At 50.2% G+C, this 20116-nt stretch overlaps 11 protein-coding genes across 11 annotated transcripts; 3 read left to right on the top strand and 8 right to left on the bottom strand.

Moving 5' to 3' along the window:
- Positions 1–628: 628 nt before the first annotated feature.
- Positions 629–2152, bottom strand: LTR84_008833 (uncharacterized protein; the record flags this gene model as incomplete). Its single annotated transcript, XM_064852377.1, has 1 exon — positions 629–2152. The coding sequence occupies one exon, from the start codon at positions 2150–2152 to the stop codon at positions 629–631; it is 1524 nt and encodes a 507-aa protein (XP_064701352.1).
- A 2029-nt stretch (positions 2153–4181) lies between these two features.
- Positions 4182–4891, bottom strand: LTR84_008834 (uncharacterized protein; the record flags this gene model as incomplete). Its single annotated transcript, XM_064852378.1, has 2 exons — positions 4182–4479; positions 4530–4891. 2 exons carry the CDS (start codon positions 4889–4891, stop codon positions 4182–4184), a joined length of 660 nt encoding a protein of 219 aa, XP_064701353.1.
- Positions 4892–5392: 501 nt separating this feature from the next.
- Positions 5393–5854, bottom strand: LTR84_008835 (uncharacterized protein; the record flags this gene model as incomplete). Its single annotated transcript, XM_064852379.1, has 1 exon — positions 5393–5854. One exon carries the CDS (start codon positions 5852–5854, stop codon positions 5393–5395), a length of 462 nt encoding a protein of 153 aa, XP_064701354.1.
- A 555-nt stretch (positions 5855–6409) lies between these two features.
- LTR84_008836 (uncharacterized protein) lies at positions 6410–7437 on the bottom strand (the record flags this gene model as incomplete). Its single annotated transcript, XM_064852380.1, has 3 exons — positions 6410–6798; positions 6946–7301; positions 7358–7437. The coding sequence occupies 3 exons, from the start codon at positions 7435–7437 to the stop codon at positions 6410–6412; spliced, it is 825 nt and encodes a 274-aa protein (XP_064701355.1).
- Positions 7438–8080: 643 nt separating this feature from the next.
- LTR84_008837 (uncharacterized protein) lies at positions 8081–9678 on the top strand (the record flags this gene model as incomplete). Its single annotated transcript, XM_064852381.1, has 2 exons — positions 8081–8183; positions 8234–9678. The coding sequence occupies 2 exons, from the start codon at positions 8081–8083 to the stop codon at positions 9676–9678; spliced, it is 1548 nt and encodes a 515-aa protein (XP_064701356.1).
- A 1218-nt stretch (positions 9679–10896) lies between these two features.
- LTR84_008838 (uncharacterized protein) lies at positions 10897–12577 on the bottom strand (the record flags this gene model as incomplete). Its single annotated transcript, XM_064852382.1, has 2 exons — positions 10897–12399; positions 12458–12577. The coding sequence occupies 2 exons, from the start codon at positions 12575–12577 to the stop codon at positions 10897–10899; spliced, it is 1623 nt and encodes a 540-aa protein (XP_064701357.1).
- A 757-nt stretch (positions 12578–13334) lies between these two features.
- Positions 13335–14267, top strand: LTR84_008839 (uncharacterized protein; the record flags this gene model as incomplete). Its single annotated transcript, XM_064852383.1, has 1 exon — positions 13335–14267. The coding sequence occupies one exon, from the start codon at positions 13335–13337 to the stop codon at positions 14265–14267; it is 933 nt and encodes a 310-aa protein (XP_064701358.1).
- A 584-nt stretch (positions 14268–14851) lies between these two features.
- Positions 14852–16171, bottom strand: LTR84_008840 (uncharacterized protein; the record flags this gene model as incomplete). The annotated part of the gene is made up of 1 exon (XM_064852384.1): positions 14852–16171. The coding sequence occupies one exon, from the start codon at positions 16169–16171 to the stop codon at positions 14852–14854; it is 1320 nt and encodes a 439-aa protein (XP_064701359.1).
- Positions 16172–16991: 820 nt separating this feature from the next.
- On the top strand, positions 16992–17795 carry LTR84_008841 (uncharacterized protein; the record flags this gene model as incomplete). Its single annotated transcript, XM_064852385.1, has 1 exon — positions 16992–17795. The coding sequence occupies one exon, from the start codon at positions 16992–16994 to the stop codon at positions 17793–17795; it is 804 nt and encodes a 267-aa protein (XP_064701360.1).
- A 458-nt stretch (positions 17796–18253) lies between these two features.
- LTR84_008842 (uncharacterized protein) lies at positions 18254–19110 on the bottom strand (the record flags this gene model as incomplete). Its single annotated transcript, XM_064852386.1, has 2 exons — positions 18254–18956; positions 19019–19110. The coding sequence occupies 2 exons, from the start codon at positions 19108–19110 to the stop codon at positions 18254–18256; spliced, it is 795 nt and encodes a 264-aa protein (XP_064701361.1).
- A 91-nt stretch (positions 19111–19201) lies between these two features.
- On the bottom strand, positions 19202–20065 carry LTR84_008843 (uncharacterized protein; the record flags this gene model as incomplete). The annotated part of the gene is made up of 1 exon (XM_064852387.1): positions 19202–20065. One exon carries the CDS (start codon positions 20063–20065, stop codon positions 19202–19204), a length of 864 nt encoding a protein of 287 aa, XP_064701362.1.
- Positions 20066–20116: the final 51 nt, after the last annotated feature.

Below are 20116 nucleotides of genomic sequence, written 5' to 3' on the forward strand. Positions count from 1 at the left end.
TGAATTCATGAATGGGATGGGTGAAGTAGTGAATGTGTCCATCCAAGATGGTGCTGACCTTTTTCGAGGGTGAAGCAAAGCATTTTCAGACACTGGCAGCCCGAGGGTCGAGGCTAAGAAGCTCCCGTTCGCCGCCCTTGCCGCTTTCTCATCTGGGCAGCCGCCAAGTCCAGTGCCATTCCTTTTTAGGATTAGCTCGCCGGCGCGTGCCTTCCGTCGTAGGCTCGGCCGCTTTCAATGCTCAGGCTAGTCACGTGGCTGGCGAAGGCAGGATTTACCTACCTAAGTAGTATAAAAGTTTTCAACACATACCCACGCTTGGAAGAATCTAAGGCGCAGTCAGATCATAGAAGACATTACAATAATCGACCATGTACGTAGACTGTCAAAAAAGCTATAAGGGTATGGCTCGTTCACGCATACAATGGGAGGTATCTGTAGGCCCAAAATCCCATATCATCACAAGTCAAGACATGATTCCCACCCAATGACAACCCATCAACTCCTCGCTAAGAACCCAACATCTGATCACACGTCATGCAACCAATGAGCCACCATGAATTAGATATAAAAACATACTCGCGGTACCAGAAGCCGCGGTAGAGAAATTCCTTGGGGATGCCCACGCTCAAAGAAGCATCTCGCTCAGCCGGCTACCCACCGACAAGTGAGACTTCGGCCTGTCCTTGGTGCTTTTCCGTTTTCCATATTCCACCAGACTGCTCCTTGAGCCTGCCGATAACACAAATCCTGGTAGAATAGGAGGTAGTTCCAAGTCGTCCACGATCGATGGACCGGGACTTCCCAGCCCATCGCTCCCCAAGGTAGGACTATCAGGGACAGAGCCGACTGAAGTCACCGTCTCCGATCGCTCTCTACTTGGCTGCGGCAAGCTTGGAGGGGGAGATCCGATGTTCGAGTTGCTTCGCAGACGCGCCAGGGTCTTGGGCGTGATCAGCTGGTCGGCCATGGGAGAGGCGGTTACCATGGTCCCCATCGTGGCAATTGGTGGTGGATGAGGGCTATTAGGTCGGAATAAAGGGTGGATGAGGTCGTCCATGGAAGGATCGAATTTTTGGAACTTTGGTGGCGGTTTGTTGTCCTTGTGGGATGATGTGGGACGAGAGAAGTTTGGAGGTGGACTTGATGGAGGTGAAGACTTGAGCTGCCGTGGTGATGAGCTAGACCAACCTAGGGCGGTAGCTGTGTCAGATGTGGTAGCATGGGGTGGCGAACTGCTTATGGGAGAGTCTGGGAGATACGGGCCATCTAAAGCATTGGCTGGTGATTCCGGTCGACTGCCTGGTATTGTTGCGAGACCTCCACGAGTTGTTGGTGGTGAGGAGCCAATGGCACTCCGCATTTCGTAATGTACCGAAGACGTATCCCAATCGTCAAAGGCACTGTCGATCGAGACAGCTTCCGCCGCGGGAAATGGCATGATCTCGAGGGATGATTTTGCAGAAGGTCGCATAAGCTTTGTCCTAGACGATCCAGGCCTAACTCTTGTAGATGACGATCGTCGTGTGTCTGACCCTCCCCGAGATACTGGTGTCCTTGGAGGTGAGTTTAGTGTGATATCCTGTGACCCAAAAGAACGCCCTGTACGGTGCGTATTCGTTCTTGAGATATCATGCATGGACGCTCTGCCAAAATCCATATCCAGTCGGCTAGCCCTTTGGTTCTTGAGAACAACCCGTGTCCACATGCCCAAGAAGCAGAACAGCAAGATCTGCAATCCTGCAGAGACTCCCCAAACTCCGAACCATGCCGCAATCAAGGTCATCGGGGTCACGCCCAGCACCTTGTTGATGATCTCGCTTTGCTTGATGGTGATGTACACCAAAGTGACACCAGAGATGGCAATACTGATGAACGCCGCGGCGCCGCCGCCACTATAGATACACCATGTTTTCGATTTGGATCCCAGCGAATGAGTGCTGAGACTCTTGACATACAACGTACAGAAACAGACGATGCTGGCCAAGTTCAACAGGCTGATGGCAAAGGCGACGAAGAGTAGCACTCGAAGGGCTGAAAGTACTGGATATTCTGAAAGATGATAAGCAAAGACCACATTCAGAACACTGCTCCCAATGCTGAAGGCCGCTGCGATGGATCCTATGATCCATATCTTGACACGTCTGTCCATAGAGATTTGACAGTTGGTGCGTGCTGAGTGATGCTGTCGTTCACCCACTCCAGAGGGTTCCTTACTGAAGCGCGGACTATACTACCAGCCAACTCCCAGAATTCCCAAACTACAAGCTGACATTCATGTGAGTTTTTGATGTCGAGAGTTTGGGGTGAAATTCAACGGTCGTGGGGTGGAAGGAGGAGAGTAGATGAAGAAATGCCTGGACACAAGCAACGGAGTAGATCCGACTTTTGGAAGACTGGCAGTGTTGAGCCTTGACCTTTGACGCGCCTCCAAAAAATCTTGAAAGAGAGAGGGGCCAGGGTTCAACACCAGGGTAGTCCTTGTTCTCGACCTAGTCAGACAAGGCTGATCTTACTGGACACGAGGGACGCCCGCTCGAACGCCTTGAAAGCGCCCGCAACTTTGAGCGGGAGGATTTATTCTGCCGTGGGCAAATGTCCAAAAGAGTCGAGACAGGTCGAATGTCGAACCAACCAAGGGAGGGGCTGATGACAGAGTTTGTGGAGAAGCCGAGATTGTCAATGCATGAATATGCATGAATATGCACAATGAGGCAAGAAAATGGAAAAATGTCAACAGAGAAATGTAAACATTGAGCAAGAGAAAACAGACAAGACACAGGTGGCTATGGTCATTGAATATTGCATCAAGGTTACTTCCTACCTGGCATGTTACCATGCATTCATTCACTCCGTACACCGAACCAGGCATGGACATTCGACCGCTGTGGTACTACGCAAAGAGCGAGGTAACGCGTTCGAATTGTTTTTGCATGATACAAAAGCCCACTAGCTCGCACCACGGCAAAGGTTTTGGCGTGTCATGTTCGCGCGGATGTGTCTAGGATGTTGGTTCGCGGGAACGGAGACGGGGATAGTGGAAGCGAGTCGACCGGCGAGAAGGGAAGAAGTTTCCAAAATTTCAACAGCCACGAGTCCAAGCGAAGAGACCAGAGGCGCGGGTTTGGCGCACAGAAGCCGGACAAGGCGTTGGGCTCAGATGGAAGTTGTTGGTGTTGTTGGGTGTCGGTGGATGTTGATGGCGGGCGGTGCAATCTCGTTATCAAACCTTAAATCCATGTCGTGCAAAGGGCAATTTGCCGCCTTGGCCGAGCCTCAATTTCCATCCGCAAACAAATAAACGCGTTGGGTTAAACGGGCTCCATCAAGAAGCCGGGTCTAGGATCGTCCTTCTTCGGTGCTCGCCGTTGGTCATCCTTGGACCTGGATGATGTTGCTGTTGCAAATGTCGCTCGCGAATTCCTGCTCGGAATTGTTCAAGCTTGGGTAAGATTGGCCAACCCCATGAGATGATTCAAGTCTAGCCATGAGGCTACACGTGGATGGAAGACATCTCAGCCGAGAGCCACTAGAGCACATATACTCTCAAGTTTCAAAACAATGTCGCAATCTCACCTTACGATATCTCCATTGCACGAAACTTGACGGTCGAAGGTGAAGTTGGAGGTGGATCAGGCTGGAAATTATCCGAAAAGGGTCGAAAACATCTTGGCACAAACATACGCCATGATTGGGCGGCCTCGTCTACGACCAAATGCAAGATCCGATATTGACCATTTACGTACTGACCATTCATCTGCACAACATCGTCTGTTCGATCAATCGAAGGATCTGGATCAATATGTCGCGGCTGTTGAAGGCGATCCAAACGTAGCTGATACCCTAACACAGCGACATTGGTGATCTCGGTCTAGTGGTACGAGAAGTCTGAAAATGCAATCGTAAACCTATAAGCTGTCACTCCTGACAGGCACTGCCACTTTGTGATACATCTAAAAGAAACTTCCATTTCGGGATACTGCCCCAGGATTTTTGTACGCCACCATCGCAATATCGATGGCCCTGAGTCGTGCTATTTGTACACCAAAATGCAGATCTCGCACGGCTTGCGCAAAAAGCCAACCCAACCAAAGCCTCCGCCGACGCCATGCTAATAACAGATATCATGTCTCGTTCATTCAATGTCCCAAAAAGATCGGATGCATCAAAAGCAGTGATTGTCATGTCCGACTCAGGGCGACTTCTTGCTCCATCTGCCAGATGTCAGATCTAAGTTCGCTGACGCCAGCCTGTTCGTGCGATTGTATGGCTTCCACACTGCCCTCGATGTCCTTGACAGCCGTGTTCAACCCTTTCAATAGTCGCTCGATTTCAGCTCGTTGTTGATCAATCGTGGTCATCATTTGTGCATTCTCTTGTTGCGTTCGCTGTAATTTGGAATTGAGGTCATCTGTCACTTGCTGAAAATACGGTGTGAGATGCGCGGTGTATAGCTCATCGGCTGAGAGCGTGTGCAGTCTGTTCCGCGGTCAGCTTCATCCAGGTGCAAAACGGTCTGCGTCACACACGCCCTCGCGGGTTCCTCGCCCTCGACTCCGCGATTCTTTCTCCCTCGTGCTTCCTCAATCATGCTATCCCATTGATTTAGACCCTCCACGATCTGTCTCTCCTCGAGAATCTTTTCAAAATCGCGCCTGCATTCTTCCTCAAGTCTCGTGTTCAATTGCTTCCACACTCCTTCCATCGCAGTAGGACAGTACCTTGCAGGCGTTGGAAAACATGAACTGAAATTGGCATATGAGTTTGCCTTGATTGAGGAGGATAGCGCGCCATTGAAGACCTTTTGTAGTGCAGCTGCTCGTGGTCCTGGGGCGGTTGCTGTGGGTGCTTTTGGTGGAGGGGAAGGCGAAGCAGAGCCACGGTCGGCCATTCTTCAGTTATCGCAGCGGACGTCCTGGTGGAGGTTGCTCCCAAACTCACTTAGCGATCTAGGCGAGTGCAATAAGTGAATTCATCAGACATGACTTGAGAAATTCTATGGCGCGATGGATGGAATCCCGCATCGAGGATGAATATAAACACGCCAAGCCGGATAAAACTTGCGTCTCTTTGGCGTAGTGCCGCTTTAAGTTTGCCTCGGCTCTTTGTGGGCAGCCTCAGGCTCTGGTCAATATTGGGTGTGAAGGACAACCCAATTCCGATTTGCTTGAGGTACTAAGAAGATAGCAGTACCTAGATAGACAGGTACCTGTGTGTGTTCAGCACCTCTCGAGGCCGTCACGGTGCAATTATGAGTTATGATTTTGGAGACAACGGAAAGTTGTTGAACACGTAGAATCCAGTAATCCCTGGAATATATATTCGAAATCCTGTAGATGTACATGATGCAACGTTTCTGAACAGCCTTTGCCCGAGAAGAGCTATAAAACATTCATAATTTTGGTTTCGAAGCCTGCTGTTTCCGAATATACGCCAGCACAGCATCGACACCGGCCTGCGACACCTCCGTATCCTGCGCTGGGGTGCCTGTACTGCACCCAATAGCACCAATGACCTCGCCGTCCACAACAATCGGAATGCCACCGGCGACATACATGAAGCGACCGTTATTGCTGGCATTGAGTCCGAAAGCAGCGCCGCCAGGCCAGACGTTCTCCTTGTAGACGGACGTTGGGGCGCGGTGACCAGCGGCTGTGAATGCTTTGTTCATGGCAATGTCGATGGATGTCAATTTGGCGCCCGGCATGCGCTCAAAGTGTAGAAGGTACAGTGATGCGTCGACGATGGCGATGTTCATCGGTACTCCTATCTCCTTGGACTTCTCGAATGCTGCTGCCGAGGCGACTTTTGCTGCATGGTGGGTGATGTGAGCTGGTCGATGGATGGCCGCCATGACGACACGGGTTCTTGTCGATGTATGATATTGATGTATTAGATGGAGGTGCCCTTCTTGCGGTAGAACTTAGTATAGTGATTGGACTAAGATAGGTTGCTAGTTCTAATGATATGATATTCTCTATTACACCAATGATCTAACTACAGTCCGAAGTTCACATTGTAGTAGAAGCACTCGAAGTATCACAGAGGGTGAGGAGGTTTGCATAACCGGCGACGTCAGCGACGGAGTGCTCGCCGTACACTCAGCCCTGTCTCAAGTGCCGATAGGCTTGAGCGTCCAGGGGCCAGGGCTGCTTCAGTAGCCCACTGAGCCTTAGGCCGTCAGAATTAGTTAAAGCTTCTGGGGATGGACAAGGAAGCAACTCTCTAATTGCGGGGAACCCATTGGGTGGATTATCACGGCCATTGATAAGTACCTATATGTTTATGTCGAATATCATGAACGTAAACGAGCATATTGGTGATTGTTTCAATCAATCATGTACACTTCTGACTCCCTGACAAGCCTCACGTCCATAACTTGGGTTCTAGATATGTCTACACAATGAGCTCATCGCGGCAGATGCAATGGACGGCTGCGTTGATAAATCAAGTCGATGACTGTCTCCGACTCCTTATCCAAGTACTCGGGAGCTTTCTTCTTTACTGGACCCTGTTTCTTCCAATTAGGTCCAATTTCAAATATCTCGCCAGATGTATCGTTGGTCCCCAGGAGCTTCTCAAATGCATCCACCACACCCTCAATTGGAGTCAACAATCCCTTGTCCTCTAGGCTGTCATAGAAGGACGCTGTTGAGATATTGGTCCGGATGACATTTGGATTGACAGAGTTGAGAGTGATCTTTTCTTCTGGAAGATATTTCCCATAGCTACGCACAAAGCCAGTCACCCCATGTTTGGCCGCCGTATATATCGGGACTGTGATTGTCAAGTTCTGACCTCAGAATTGGGTAGGGTGTGCTTGTTACCTGTAGGAGCACAGTAGAACCCACAAACACTTGCAACACAACCAACTAGACAAGTCAGAGACTGGCAGATCTCTTGCTGGAATCATCACGTCTCCAAGACTCTGGAAAGAACACTTACTCTTCCCCCGGAAACCATTCTTTCCGGGTTCCTGTCTTCTGAATTGCTGCACTGCTAAACCCACAGTGTAAAGCACGCCGGTTAAATCAATGTCAATAGCACTGAGATTAGGCATAACAAAGCCACTGGAGCTTGGGTCGTTGGGAATCCATGGTTTCTCGCCAATGCCTGCAATGGGATAAACATAATCGATGCGACCAAAGTCTGCCACAGCCTGACTGAAAGCTTTGGCTTGAGAGTTCCAATCAGCAACGTCAACATGGGACACACAGACAGCATGGTCAGAAGCCTTGTTGAGTTCGTCTGCCAGCTTCTGAGCACCTTCCTGGTCTCGATCCGCGACAAAGACTCTGATGCTATTGAAGCGTTCAGCCACGATATATTTATTTATTCACCTGGATCATGAACACACTTATTCTTCACGAGCATTCGAACCACCTCCTTTCCAATACCGGAGGCGCCACCAGTCACGTACGCTGATTCCTGAGACATTTTGGTGTCCTGTAGTAGATGAAGAGATGTCTTCAAAGAGCTTACCAGAGAACTCTGAACGACAAAATGAACAGCGTCACATTTACCTCCTATCAGCACTTGAGGCATTCATGCCATAGTGAGGGGTTTGCCGGTTGTCCAGGCCGAGCTTGACCATTCAGATTCATGTTATGTCATTGCAAGCAACAGCAAATGACCGAGGAAGATGAACGGATGAGGAGAAACAATGCAGAAGAAGTTGCCCAGTGGAGAGGTTGCCATTCAAGCTGATCCCTGTCAAGCCTGGAAGTGGTTGGTTTTCACCTAAATTGAGGCTCCTGCTCCTTAGGTGGGTGTTAGGCTTCACTGGCCTGCTGCTCAGGCTCCTCAGGCGTGAACCTGAATGCGGGGTGCATGAACATTTGCAACAGCAGGAGCTATCCGCATTGGAAGCTCCGCTCCTACCAAAAGTTCCTTGTCCACTTGAGGGGCATCGTATCGCAGGCTGAACTCCATCTTTAAACCACTCACCGTCAACGACCAGACCACTGGCAGCAGAACATCACTGCCTCACGTCATATTCGAAACCCACTCTTCAGCTGGTCGCCAACTCCCAATCGAGCTTCTTCAGATAACCAACAGTGGCAGTCTTTCGAGGCCCATCATGGCTGCTGAGGTTCCGGCTGCGCTCAAGGCCGCCGACATTACACGGTTCGCCCATCGAGCATCGCAGCTGGAGAAGCCAAAACCTATACTTGCTTACTGGTGTATGTATCTCAATGTATTCGACACTGAAAAGCCCTAACTTACCGAACAGGTGAATACTGGATTGTCAACCAAATCCTCTCGAAAGGCCTTCACAATGCCGACCAAGAAAGCCTGGTTTATACAACCACTCTTATGGACAAATTAGAGCAATACAAGGCTCAGCATTCCGACGAACCTGCCGTGGTGGATGATGTTGTTGGAAAGGCCTATGTTGAGCAGTTTGGTCTGGAAACCTTTGAAAGAGCCGATAATGCAGTCAAAGCCGACAAGGCCACCAGACAAACTGCAGACACATATCAAGCTGCTGCTACATTCCTCGATCTACTTCAGATATGGGGGCCAGTTGATCCGGAAGCTGCGGCAAAAATAAAATATGCGAAATACCACGCCCTACGCATCGCAAAGGCTTTGAAAGCGGGTGAAGACCCCAATCTGTCCAACCCAAAAATCAGCACTCCTGCAGATGAGCAGTTGCCAGCCCTCGATCCCAATGATGCAGATGTCCAAGCCCTGGGTGGTGCCTCTGGAAAGCCCAGACAAGCTTCCGTCGTTGAAGTGCCAGACGAAGCGCATGGAATACAACAGAGTTTGGCGCAGAAATCCACTCTGGATGAATCTTTGCATCCATCTCGAGAAACCTCCGTCCCACCTACAGCTAAAAAGACCGCGCGCCAGCCATCCGTGGTAGAGGTGAAGGACGAAGCAGACCGGATACAGAGCAGTCTCGCTCCTCAGTCATCCTTGGATGAGTCACTCCATCCATCCAGACAGACTTCACAACCACCAACGCCCACAAATGACGTTTCTCCCATCGCGGCACAGGATGCAGCAGCCTTCTATTCAACACAAACTGACACCAATGATATATCACCGCTGGATACTCCATCCGAGAGAAAGCCATCTGTTGGGGGTAATTACTTTCCACTTGTCCCTGCGGATGTTGCTCCCAATCTTCCCTCTGCCCCAACGAGTGTTGGAGGGCCTCCTCCTGACTTGCCTTCCGCTCCCGTGGATTTCGCCTCAAACCCATCAAACCCACCTCCATCGGCTCCCACCGATCCTGAGCTACCACCGGGTCGAGCTTCACTCACCTCTCTGAACCAAACGGGTCGTCCATCTCCACCACTTCCAGCTCATCGGCATGGTAACTTCCTTCCACAGCCAGCTCCAGGACAACCACCACAGATTCCCTCCAATTTCCAACCCCAAGTGCCTCCTCCGCAAATCCCACAGAATCCTCCTCAGCTTCGACAAACTCACGGTCCGGTGCCTCCTATCCCACAACCTCAGAACCTCGTATCTCCCAGTCCTATACACCCACCTGTCCAAGCGCCTTCCGCTTCACAGCCAGTCAACGTCGTGCTTGATGAAGAAGCCATCATGAAAGCGCAAAAGCATGCACGCTGGGCTATTTCGGCCCTCAACTTTGAGGATGTCCCAACTGCAATTAAGGAGCTCAGAGGTGCTCTAGCGTCGCTGGGGGCTGCGCCGTGAGCACCTCTAGCACGAAAAGTTTCCTATACCCCTCGGGATATATTTTTGAACAGGACTTTTCCCCACCGATATAGGTCGCGAGTTCAAGCTCCGATGTATGGCTCGGATTCCTCGCTATGCATACTACATTTCCATACGCGGGATTGTGCTAGGTTGAAGGCACTGGTTTATTAGCGACCGATTTGATTTCCTTGACGACAGCGCCTGGTTGATCATGAAATGGACAGACGAGTACGTGGATCTGTAGCAAGGCAGTGTTGGAGATACGCCTCACTGGAAGGCAAGGTTGATATGATCGCGTTTAATGCGCAGGTATGGCTTGTAACTAAATACCGCCCAATGACAGTTTGCGCGGCATGTTTGGACACTACCCATTTCACATGGTCACAGGAAGAATTCTGAGCCTTGTAAATGATGATCTACCACAGAATCTATCACGACGTCTGTGTGTTGCACATTTCTCGAGCCATACTTATGCAGGTAGTGATTGAGACTAGATACCTAAGAAAAAACTCTGTTTCAAAGGAGCGATCCCCCAGATTAGGTATGTATTGTGGCAACTTGCAAGAAGCCAAACAATGATGAATCTTGATCAAATAACGTAACTACTATCTATGAACCTCACAGTAATGGTATGTAAGTGGCACGTGAATTGCCATGTCCCATCTAAGGTATCTAAGCTGAAATACCGCCTCGAGTCAGGAGTCAGGAGTCACCCACGGAGGTATTCACATCTCTTTCGGCATTTACTCCATTCCCCCCGGGGGGGGGGGACCCTACTATTCCATTTCCTATTTCCGCCTAGGTATATCTCATGGGGAAATCTAGTATGGATCCATTTTTACTTCTGTGGCCAATCTAGGCCTTTCCAAGCAGATTGCGTTTGTGTTGCGCCAATATCGCATCATAGTCCAGAAAAGCCATGGTTGATGCGCCAGAAGCAAGACGCAAAAAAAGCACAAGGCAAAAAGCAGTATCTACCATGATGCCATGAGAAGTAATACCCAAAAAGAAAAGCATCTCTGGGTTCTGCTTTGTGCCCAAGTCAGAGATAGCAGTCGGTGTTTTCCAAGTCCTTGTTCTCCCTTCCTCACGGAGAATATACATGATGCTTCTGTCCATGTGTGCTCCCTCTCACTCACGGGTTCGGTCTCGATCTTGTGGACTTTCTCCCGCCACACCATTCCGTGCTGGCCCATTGTCTTCTAGGACAGGACCTTAATCGAATAGGTCGCGCGCCTGCCTCCGTTGTCGGCGCTCACGCACCGGCTGATCAAACAGCTCTTTACCCGCATTTCCTCCAGACCGGTCATACTGGCCAGGGAACAGCTCCTTGACGTCCGCGCGGCCTTTGATGCTCAGGCCGCCTGAGCCTTTGATGTTGAAGCCGTTGCCGTTTCCGTTTCCGTTGCTATTCCCATTCCCATTGCCGGCTGAGCCTTTGATGTTCAGTCCTCCACCCCCGCCGCCACCCTCGGATGGGAACAATTCCACTCCACTGTTGGGCAGATTATTGCGCAGCGATTTCGTGCTGTCGAGGGAGATGCTCTTGCGCCCGAACCGCTCCGCGAGGTCTTCGGCGTTCTTCGCGTCCATGGCGTGGCTGCGCCGGTGGTGGCCGCCCCCGCGTGGGCTAGTCTGCGCGGCGTTGAGGAGGTCTGCTTTCAGGCGTTTGGCGGCCGCGGCGTTGGCGCGCACGTTGGCTGGGTCGTTTTGTGGGCGCGACGGGGTTGTCGTCATGGATGTGTCGGTGTCGAGGTGCGTGTTTGTGCTGGCTTTGGAGGGGAAGAGTTCTATGCGATCTGAGTGTAGACCGCCGCTGCCGGGTTGCGATTTGCGAGTCGTGGTGCCGGAGTCGCCGAACAGCTCTTTGCCTGCGTTGTTGCGGGATGAGCGGTCCGTGCGGTCTCGATAGCCGTTGTTGGTGCGTCGCCTTTGGGTGCGGTCGTCTTCGGAGTCGGAGATGTCGATTTCATCGCTGTTCCGGGTTCTGGCCGTAGGGCTGGCACTTCGTCTTCTCCCTTTGCTGACACGAGAGAATAGGTCCCTGCCGCGTGCTGTGGGCTCACCATCGGTGGCTGGAGCGTCATCGTACATGTTTGCCGAAAAATCTTCCCCGCCTGCGTCATGGTCGTTATCTCTCCTTCTCCTGTACTCGCGATCATCGAAGCGTCGACGTCTGTAGTCGCCATTGTCACTTCTCCCCCCTCCTCGACTGTTGGCGAACTCGCGCCGCATCCGGTCGGTGGGGTCTTGATCTGGATGAAGGAGGTAGTATCGGCTGGCGTCTCTTGCATTCTTTGCTTTCCGGTCTTGAGCTTGCGCGACTCGAACCACAAGCATACTGGCCGGTCTGGTGGTGAGAGGTTTGGCGGTGCGAAGTTCGAAGGGGGCGTTGATGAGTTCTTGGGCGGAGATGGGGCGTTGGAGGAACGCAAGATGTGCGTTTTTCGCCGTCTCGCTATCCTTGAAACAGATGTTGGCGGATGTATCGTCAACCCATTGGATGTACACCTCAGGTTTCTCAGCTTGATCCGAGCCAAAGTGATCATGAGCGAATGTTACGATGTCTCGAGTGTGAAGATCATCAACACCTCGAATGTGAACTTTATTCCACTGGGGCTCGAGACCAGGGTCCTCGGTGTAGATGGCAGGTATTAGGTCCGAATTTGCTTGAGCGACTTGCGCGCCTGTTGGTACAAAAGATGGTTCTTCGCCTTCCTGCGGGGCTTGAGTTAGTATGTGGTGTCAGGATTAAGAAGGACGTGTTTTCCCGTACTTCGAGCTGGAACTCTTCGTCAAGGGTTGTGACATGTTCACCGAGATCCATATCGATGTCGATGTCCATCAGATCGGCGTCCTGCGCCGAAGACATGGTGGACTGCATGGCGAGAGCCATAGTTTGGGACGTAGGTATGAAAGTGAGGGGGGATTGATCTGTTTCTTAATTTTGTTTGCAAACTGCCAGATCAGAGCTGTAAAGATTGGTCGGAAGTTGATCAAGGTTGTTGGGACATGTCGAAGAGGTTCAATCTCAGACTTAAGTGGATGAACCTGATGAGTGCATGTAGTGATGCGAAGGGACGTGAAGTGATGTCGCAAAATATGAATTAGATGTGTATTTGAGACTGGATGTGACAATTGGCCAATATCAAGGCTGAAGAAAATCGAATATCGACCGTTGACATGGTTGCCCGAAAAGTACACGAGCAAGGCAGTTTTGAGGCCCTTGTCGTTGGACTGTCAGTGGTGCAGATACTTGGAGGGATGATGTCGAATCGAATTGTGCTGCTCGCAATAGGAACTGATGCCGCGAATGGAAGTTTGCTCAGTTTGCAGAGAATCCAATTTGGGAATGAACAGCTGCTGCTTTTGGAGCGTTTGATCAGACTAAGCCATAAACGGACTATCAAGCATTTCTCCAAATCCGTTACCCCGCATCTACGATTTGATTGCCAGGGTCCCCCATTCGCGTTGGCATCCGCCCCTGCGATTAAGACTTACTTAGGTATGGAAGGCCGAGGAGGAAGTAGCGTAGATGATCGTCATAAGACATTCATCATGATTCAATTGTGCTGTGGCTTGCAAGTCTCGTTGACTCCACCATCATGATTGCTCGTTGTCAGTATCGACCTCTCATTTAGGTAGCGAATCGGATGGCATTCGCAAGACTACTGTTGCGCGCCCGAGGTTGTTCTCAGCCAAGCTGGTCGAGGACATCGGTGACGCATGCAGTACCTCCTGGCAGAAGATATTTCTCAGTTCATCGCATAGCCGGTTCACTGGGAGCAGAGATCCATGATGTGGACATCCATTCCAGCTCGCTGGCCGAGAACCCCGGGATCGTGAAAGAGATCCGGGAGGCATTTCTTGAGCATCAAGTGATCTTCTTCCGAGACAAGCATCTCTCCCCAAAAGAGTATCTTACATTTGCCTCAAGTTTCGGAAAGCCAGTTGAATATCCCTTCGTCAAAGGCATCGAAGGGTTCCCTGAGATCATCCAGGTCCTCAAGCAAGAGCACGAAACGATCAATTTCGGGGGTATCTGGCACAGCGACACCAGTTACTTCGAGGAACCACCCCTGGGATCTGTTCTCATGGCGCAGGAGGTCCCGCCCTTTGGAGGAGACACTTTGTTCGCCAACCAGTATGCTGCATATGATGCGCTCTCAAAGGGGCTGAAGGTGACGCTCGATGGGCTGAAGGCAGTCAACACTTCTGCAAAAGCGGATGCAAGCAAAACCCGTGAAGACCGGATCCGCGACAGTGGCAATAGCAATTCGAAAGACACACTCGAGGCTACTCATCCGGTAGTGCGTACTCATCCCGAGACAAAACGGAAGGCACTGTACGTCAATGTGGCGCACACCTCACATTTAGATGGTTGGACTGTGGAGGAGTCGGCCCCTCTTCTGAATTATTTGTTCGCCCATCAGATCAAGCCCGAGTTCACCTGCAGGTTTGTGTGGAAGGAAGGGAGTATTGCGTTCTGGGACAATCGGTGCGTTCAGCATAATCCGATCAATGATTACCATGGCTTTAGGAGACAGATGTTGAGGATTACTCTGGCAGGTGATATACCGAGATGATTGATCTGCATCTACTGGTAGGGGAAGAATGTATAAGCAATGCAATGAAGCTAGTATGTATTCATCCCAGTCAAGACACTGTGATATCCGGGGTTTCCTTAAAGGCTAGCTACATTTTCTGATGATCATGCTTGGGTACATTTCTTTCCAAACATCACCCACAAGATGTGTTTCAACTTGATCACCAATACCTTTTCCCAATAACGCATGTCTAATTCCTTGAATGACATCCTTTTCTGGCCCCCGTGACTGCACCTTTTCCCCCCACTTCCCTTCTGTTCCTCATGACTGGACCTGCCAGGTCATGCTTAGAGAAACCCTCACTTGTCTCAACTCTTTCCTGAAAGTGAGACCTGTGGTATGGTATTGGGAAAAAGATTGATTTAGAATCTTGTAGCTCTAAATGAAAGTATGTGATCTTAAATGAAAGTATGTGATTGTGAATGAAAGTGAGTGGAAAAAGTATTTCCGTCATAGAGGTTGGCAAAAAGTGTTGAAAACCTGTATGTGGCCCTTGCAAAGAAAAGCAAGACGAGTGAAGCACAGTGAATGGAAGACCGCCGATGATTGGGTTGGAGATGGGTCTAATATCCAGTTCGAGCCTGCTTTCGTGGCCTCACGCCCTTGGCAATTGCATTCAGAATATCATCATCCGGCTCCCAAAGGGCTTGTTCTTGTTGCTGTTCAAGTTGTGATTCCCAGTCAGATTCAGAGTCGCTATCAAGGATAGATCTTCTAGTACGTTTGCCAGGAGTTGTTGGAGGGCTGACTGTGGTATCAGGTGAGACGAGATCTTGTTCATCATACGAATCTGAATCCGAGTCTGATTCCTGCTTTGAAGAACGGCTTCTGTGCATAGTGGGAGTCTTTCGTTGACTCTGCGATGGTTTGGGCACTGATAATTTGGCTGATTTGCCTTGCTGCGACGTTGCCAAAGGTGCATTTCTGTTCTTCCGCTCATCAATTCCAGAACGCGCACGACCAACGCGGTTCCAAAAGTTCTTGATCGCGGTTGACTTTGTTCTCTCGAAACCATCGATCTCTTTCATTCGTCTTCCTGCCTCCCGAAAACGTGCTTCGCCCGTAATGATGCCTTCTTTCACAACTGCGCTCATATGTTCGATGCAGGACGATTCCTCTTCGGGAGACCACTTCCTGCTTTGCTTCTTAGGGCCATTGGCTGTCGTTGAGTGTGACTGAGGCAAAGAAGAAGATGTGGTAGGAGGAAGTGTCTTGCCAGTCTTAGGACGGGTCGTGCCAGCTATAGAGAGAGCCTTGCCACTGACAGGAAAAGTCTTCTCACTTGCAGATGGAGTCTTGCGACTTGCAGGAATGGTGTTGCTGCCTGTAGATGGAACAGAGTTGGTTGCTGGACGTGAAGGCAGGGTGAAGACTTTCGAGATGGTCTTGGTAGGTTTGGCTGGGAGAGAATCGGTGGCCGTCGCTGCTGCAGTTGAAGGGGAGGCGGGGACGGCCCAGGGAGAGACAGGTGGGGAGGGAAAGGAGTCAGGGAAGAGATCAAATGTCGGAGTCCAGATGGTGCTGAAATCTGGGACCTCCCACAGAGCTGGGTCCAGCCCGTGCTCTGAGAAGCTTCCTTCGTCTGCATTGATCTCTTCATCGACAGTCGCTGACTCCGCAATGACAACAGTCTTCGAGAAGGACAATTGCTGCTTGCATGGTGCCCCGAATCCACAGAGCACACATTGATCACCAGTGGCGGGCTTGTTGAACGACTTCAAGAGTCCTTGACGCTCTTCAAAGTACTTTTGAAGGACTTTTGGATGTGCATCGAGATATTGAAACACATCAGTGTCGGTCAGTGGGACAATCTCGACAATTGGGCGGATGGTTGAAGCCAGAGCTTCCATGAAAAAGGACTCTTTTGCATTGTAAAAAGACATTTTGAGAAGTGATATTGTAAGAAGACATAAGGAGGCCGGCCTGCGGCTTTTGGAAGGGATATGAAGAAGAATATGGCTTTGAGAAGGGAGATCAGTATGGGGAAACCTTTGTGGGAGAAATTGCAAAGACTGTCAGCATTGTGTAGAAATAACGAGGGCATTGTGGTTGAGATGGCCCCGCTAGCAATCCCATAGAGAATGTCAGTGAAGTAGATGAATAGCATTGTTGACAGGGGTAGCATCGATCCTATTGTGTGCAGTGAATGTTGTCAATAAATCAACATATGAAGATTCACTGTAGGTGAGGTGAGATGTCTTCTTCGGCCAATAGCGCCACAAAAAGTTTGACAGTGAATGTGGAATTTGAGCAACAATAAGACATCGATTTCTGCATTGAAGCAACCTGATAGCTCTTCATTACCAGCAAGGCTCACATGTTGATGGAAAAAATTGAAGACAGAGCCTTGAGCACCCAAATTGCGTCGCTCCAACGGGGCAAATCAGCAGCTAGACTCTGGTCACGTTGCTCGCGATATCCCTAATTCATACGTGAGACTCGTCATGTTGTCTGTTCCTTCGTTAATGACATGCCATGGCCTTCTGATAAGACATTCATCAATGAATGGAAGGCGTTCAACTGTATGAATTTAGGGTGACAAGAAGTTTGGTGAAGTTGGGTGAAGCGGCAGAATTACTGCTTGTTTTTCCGGAGTTCTTTGGATTTCCCCGAGGTTCATCCGAAAGGGCGCGCTTTTATGTTCATCATCCATCGTCATCACGGTTTCTGAATGACCAGTGCGCTCCCTTTCTTCATTTCACCATGGCACTAGATACTGGCCTCCAAGGCGTTCATGTCCTAATCACAGGAGCATCTGGGGGCATCGGAATCGAGGTAACACGCAGCTTTCTCCAGCTTGGTGCCAAAGTCTCTGCCCATTACAACAGCTCTCAACGAGAACTCTCCGAGATCAGTTCATCCAGCTTGAAAGCAATACAAGCAGAACTGACTCGCGAGGACGATATCGTCAAGCTTTTCGACGCAGCCGAGGAAGCGTATGGCACTCCAGTTCAGATCCTAATTGTCAATCATGGTGTGTGGCCGACACAATCAGTCGAGCTCGCAGATATGACGCTCTCTCAGTGGCGAAATACCCATGCTGTCAACCTTGATGGCTCCTTTCTCTTGTGTCGCGACTTTCTGCGTCGTCTGCGTGGGAAATCTGCACAAATATTAGAGCCTGTCAGCATCTGCTTCATTGGAAGCACTGCAGGCAAGTTTGGTGAAGCAGACCATGCCGACTATTCAAGCACAAAATCAGCATTGATGTATGGTCTCACGAGAAGTCTGAAGAACGAAATTATCAGAATAGCACCAAAAGGGAGAGTCAACAGCGTTGATCCCGGTTATGTCAAGACACCTTTGGTGGAGGAAGTTACGAAGAATGAAAAGCTCATGGCAGTAGCACTGGCCAGCACTCCTTTACGGAAAACCGCACTGCCAATTGATATTGCGAACCAAGTTGTGGTTGTCAGCAGTCCAACTTTAAGCGGACATCTAACAGGCGTAAATGTTTCTGTTGATGGAGGGATGGAGGGGCGGTGTCTGTTTCCACCTCAGGCTTAAATGGCGGGTACTCCCTCTCTCATATTCAATGCCATCGAATGATGATTTTTTGAACCCAACAACGCTTTGAAGTGGGAATTTCAAGGGGACCAAAATCAGCGACAGGAATTGATGCTATCATACTCCGCAGCATTCTGTACGTCTAGCCATGATATATCGTCCTCAAACCAAATCGATGGAATCAATGTGACTTGGCTTGACAGATAGATACCTCAACCATAACGAAAATATCGCATCGATCGTTTTATAATGCTGAGACAACGTGGCCACTGTGACCAAGGGCAAAAAAATTGAATGTCAGTCTTCCAAATCAACTGGGATGCGGGCGCTTGCTTTGGCCGTTTAGAGACGCCTCTAGATCCCCATATTTGGAGACTCTGGAGGGATATTACTCTCTACAGGCTTCATTGACTGATTGAGTCGGCCCCACCAATTAACCAGGTAGCTAGGAGGATTGACTATAAGGGGCCCGTCTTAGCGGCTTCACTCCCAGCTGCGCGCACCAGATCCCGGAAGAGCGTCCGACAAGCTGTACCGAATTGGTCCTCATACCAGCACACTTTGCGCAGGAGATTTTCTACCTGGTTGAAATAGGAAATGCACTGAGAGCGCAGGAACTCTCTCACACGGCGGAAATACCATTGCTGGGTCGCCTTGGTCTGTATCGTTATGGCCCCATTGAAAAGCAGCCAGCATAACACTTCCGGTGACCAATACAATGAATCACCATTCTGTGGGCTGGGCTGCTCTAAGGACAGTCGCAGTGCTTCAGCAATAGATCGGCTGTAGACACCCGATACCGACATTGCAGGAGAGATGGTGTACATAAAAAGTATCTGACCCAAACGAATAGACCGCAGCACGATTGTTTCTGCCGTGTTGACAGCCAGGACTTGCGGTAGTGATCTTGATGTTCGGCGCAAGCAGCGGGAGACAAACTTATGATATGCGAAATTTCTCTCCCGACGCTTCTCACGAGGTTCGGGCTCCGAACAAAACTCCTCTCTCAAGGCCACCAGCTTGCGAATATCTTCGAATATATCCGTTGCGAATGGAGTGTAGCCCCATTGTCTGACATGGAGTTCAACGTGTGAGTTGGTAGCATCTAATGGCCTTGGACTTGGTGCAGACGGTACAGTCAGAGGGGGGTTGATGTCGCACCTGCAAGAGCTCGGTCAGCTGCAAACTTCTCAGGCGACCGAGGATGTGGGACTTGGATTTACCAAATTGACAATCTGAGAAGCATGCCGTATAGCTCCACGCTGAGATTACCGCCTCTGAGCTCGAGAAACTTGTCCAATGCAGCGATGTGCATACTTGCCGAATGATATCGTAGGTCCGGTATTCGACTCTAGAGAGACTCGTCAACTGCGTCACACGGTATTCATCCGTCTCGACACCCCAGATCATACCTCGACGTACGCCAGCATTCCTACTGCACAAAACATCGCATCTGTGATCAGCGACTCGGCACCTAAAAGGTCCTTGTTCAACGATGCGATTGCTCCTCCTCTGTGGTACCAAAAACAATTATCTGCGGGCCGACCCTGAGCTCGCTGTACTTGCAATACAGTCGCCATGAGTACATGAAAGCACGCTGCACTACTCAGCGCAATGGGAATGAAATCTCTATTGGGATTCTTTGCAAGATTCTTGTTGTTCAAATCATTCAAATCTGTGTTCATTAGCATCGGCTGTGAGCCTTTGACTTTGGAATACCAACAAAATGCGAATAATGACTGGACCAAATCATTGTCCTCTACGGGGAACACCGTGAAGTGATCTCGTCGGTATGTACTTGTGGCATCGAGAAGGGAGATGTGCGGCTGCGAGTGTCTTTCTAACGGAAGAGTGGAAGCACTATTGGGCTCAGAGGCACCTGTCGAGTGATCGCTAGATTCTACCACGGCATCGTGAGAAATTGAAAGGACATGGGTGCAGATGTCAGGGTACTTACTGGACACCAATGGCCTCCTTTTCCGGGCATACCGATCACTTCTCTCGAGTCTGAAGCGACTGAGACGTTGTCCTATGTCATTTCGCTGCACCGACGTAAACGGTTTAGCCCAGTTTGACAAAGGCATATCTGGCAGTCTTTCGAGTGCGGCATGCTTCTGACTCGTCGGCCGTATGGACGGAGACAGAGGCAGAGACGTGCTAGGCTGCGATTCGATGGGGACGAAGACAAGTTTTCCCTCATGGCTTGCTGTCTTGCCAGTGGAAATTACGCGAGTGCCTCTCGTCGCGGCTTTTCCAGTGGATTTGGCCATGGTGGTGTGTCGGCTATCTCGATACTGATGCTGCGTCGAAGACGATATTGC

The sequence above is a fragment of the Exophiala bonariae genome, assembly GCF_035927105.1.
Source record: "Exophiala bonariae strain CCFEE 5792 chromosome Unknown scaffold_34, whole genome shotgun sequence".
NCBI lineage: Eukaryota > Fungi > Ascomycota > Eurotiomycetes > Chaetothyriales > Herpotrichiellaceae > Exophiala > Exophiala bonariae.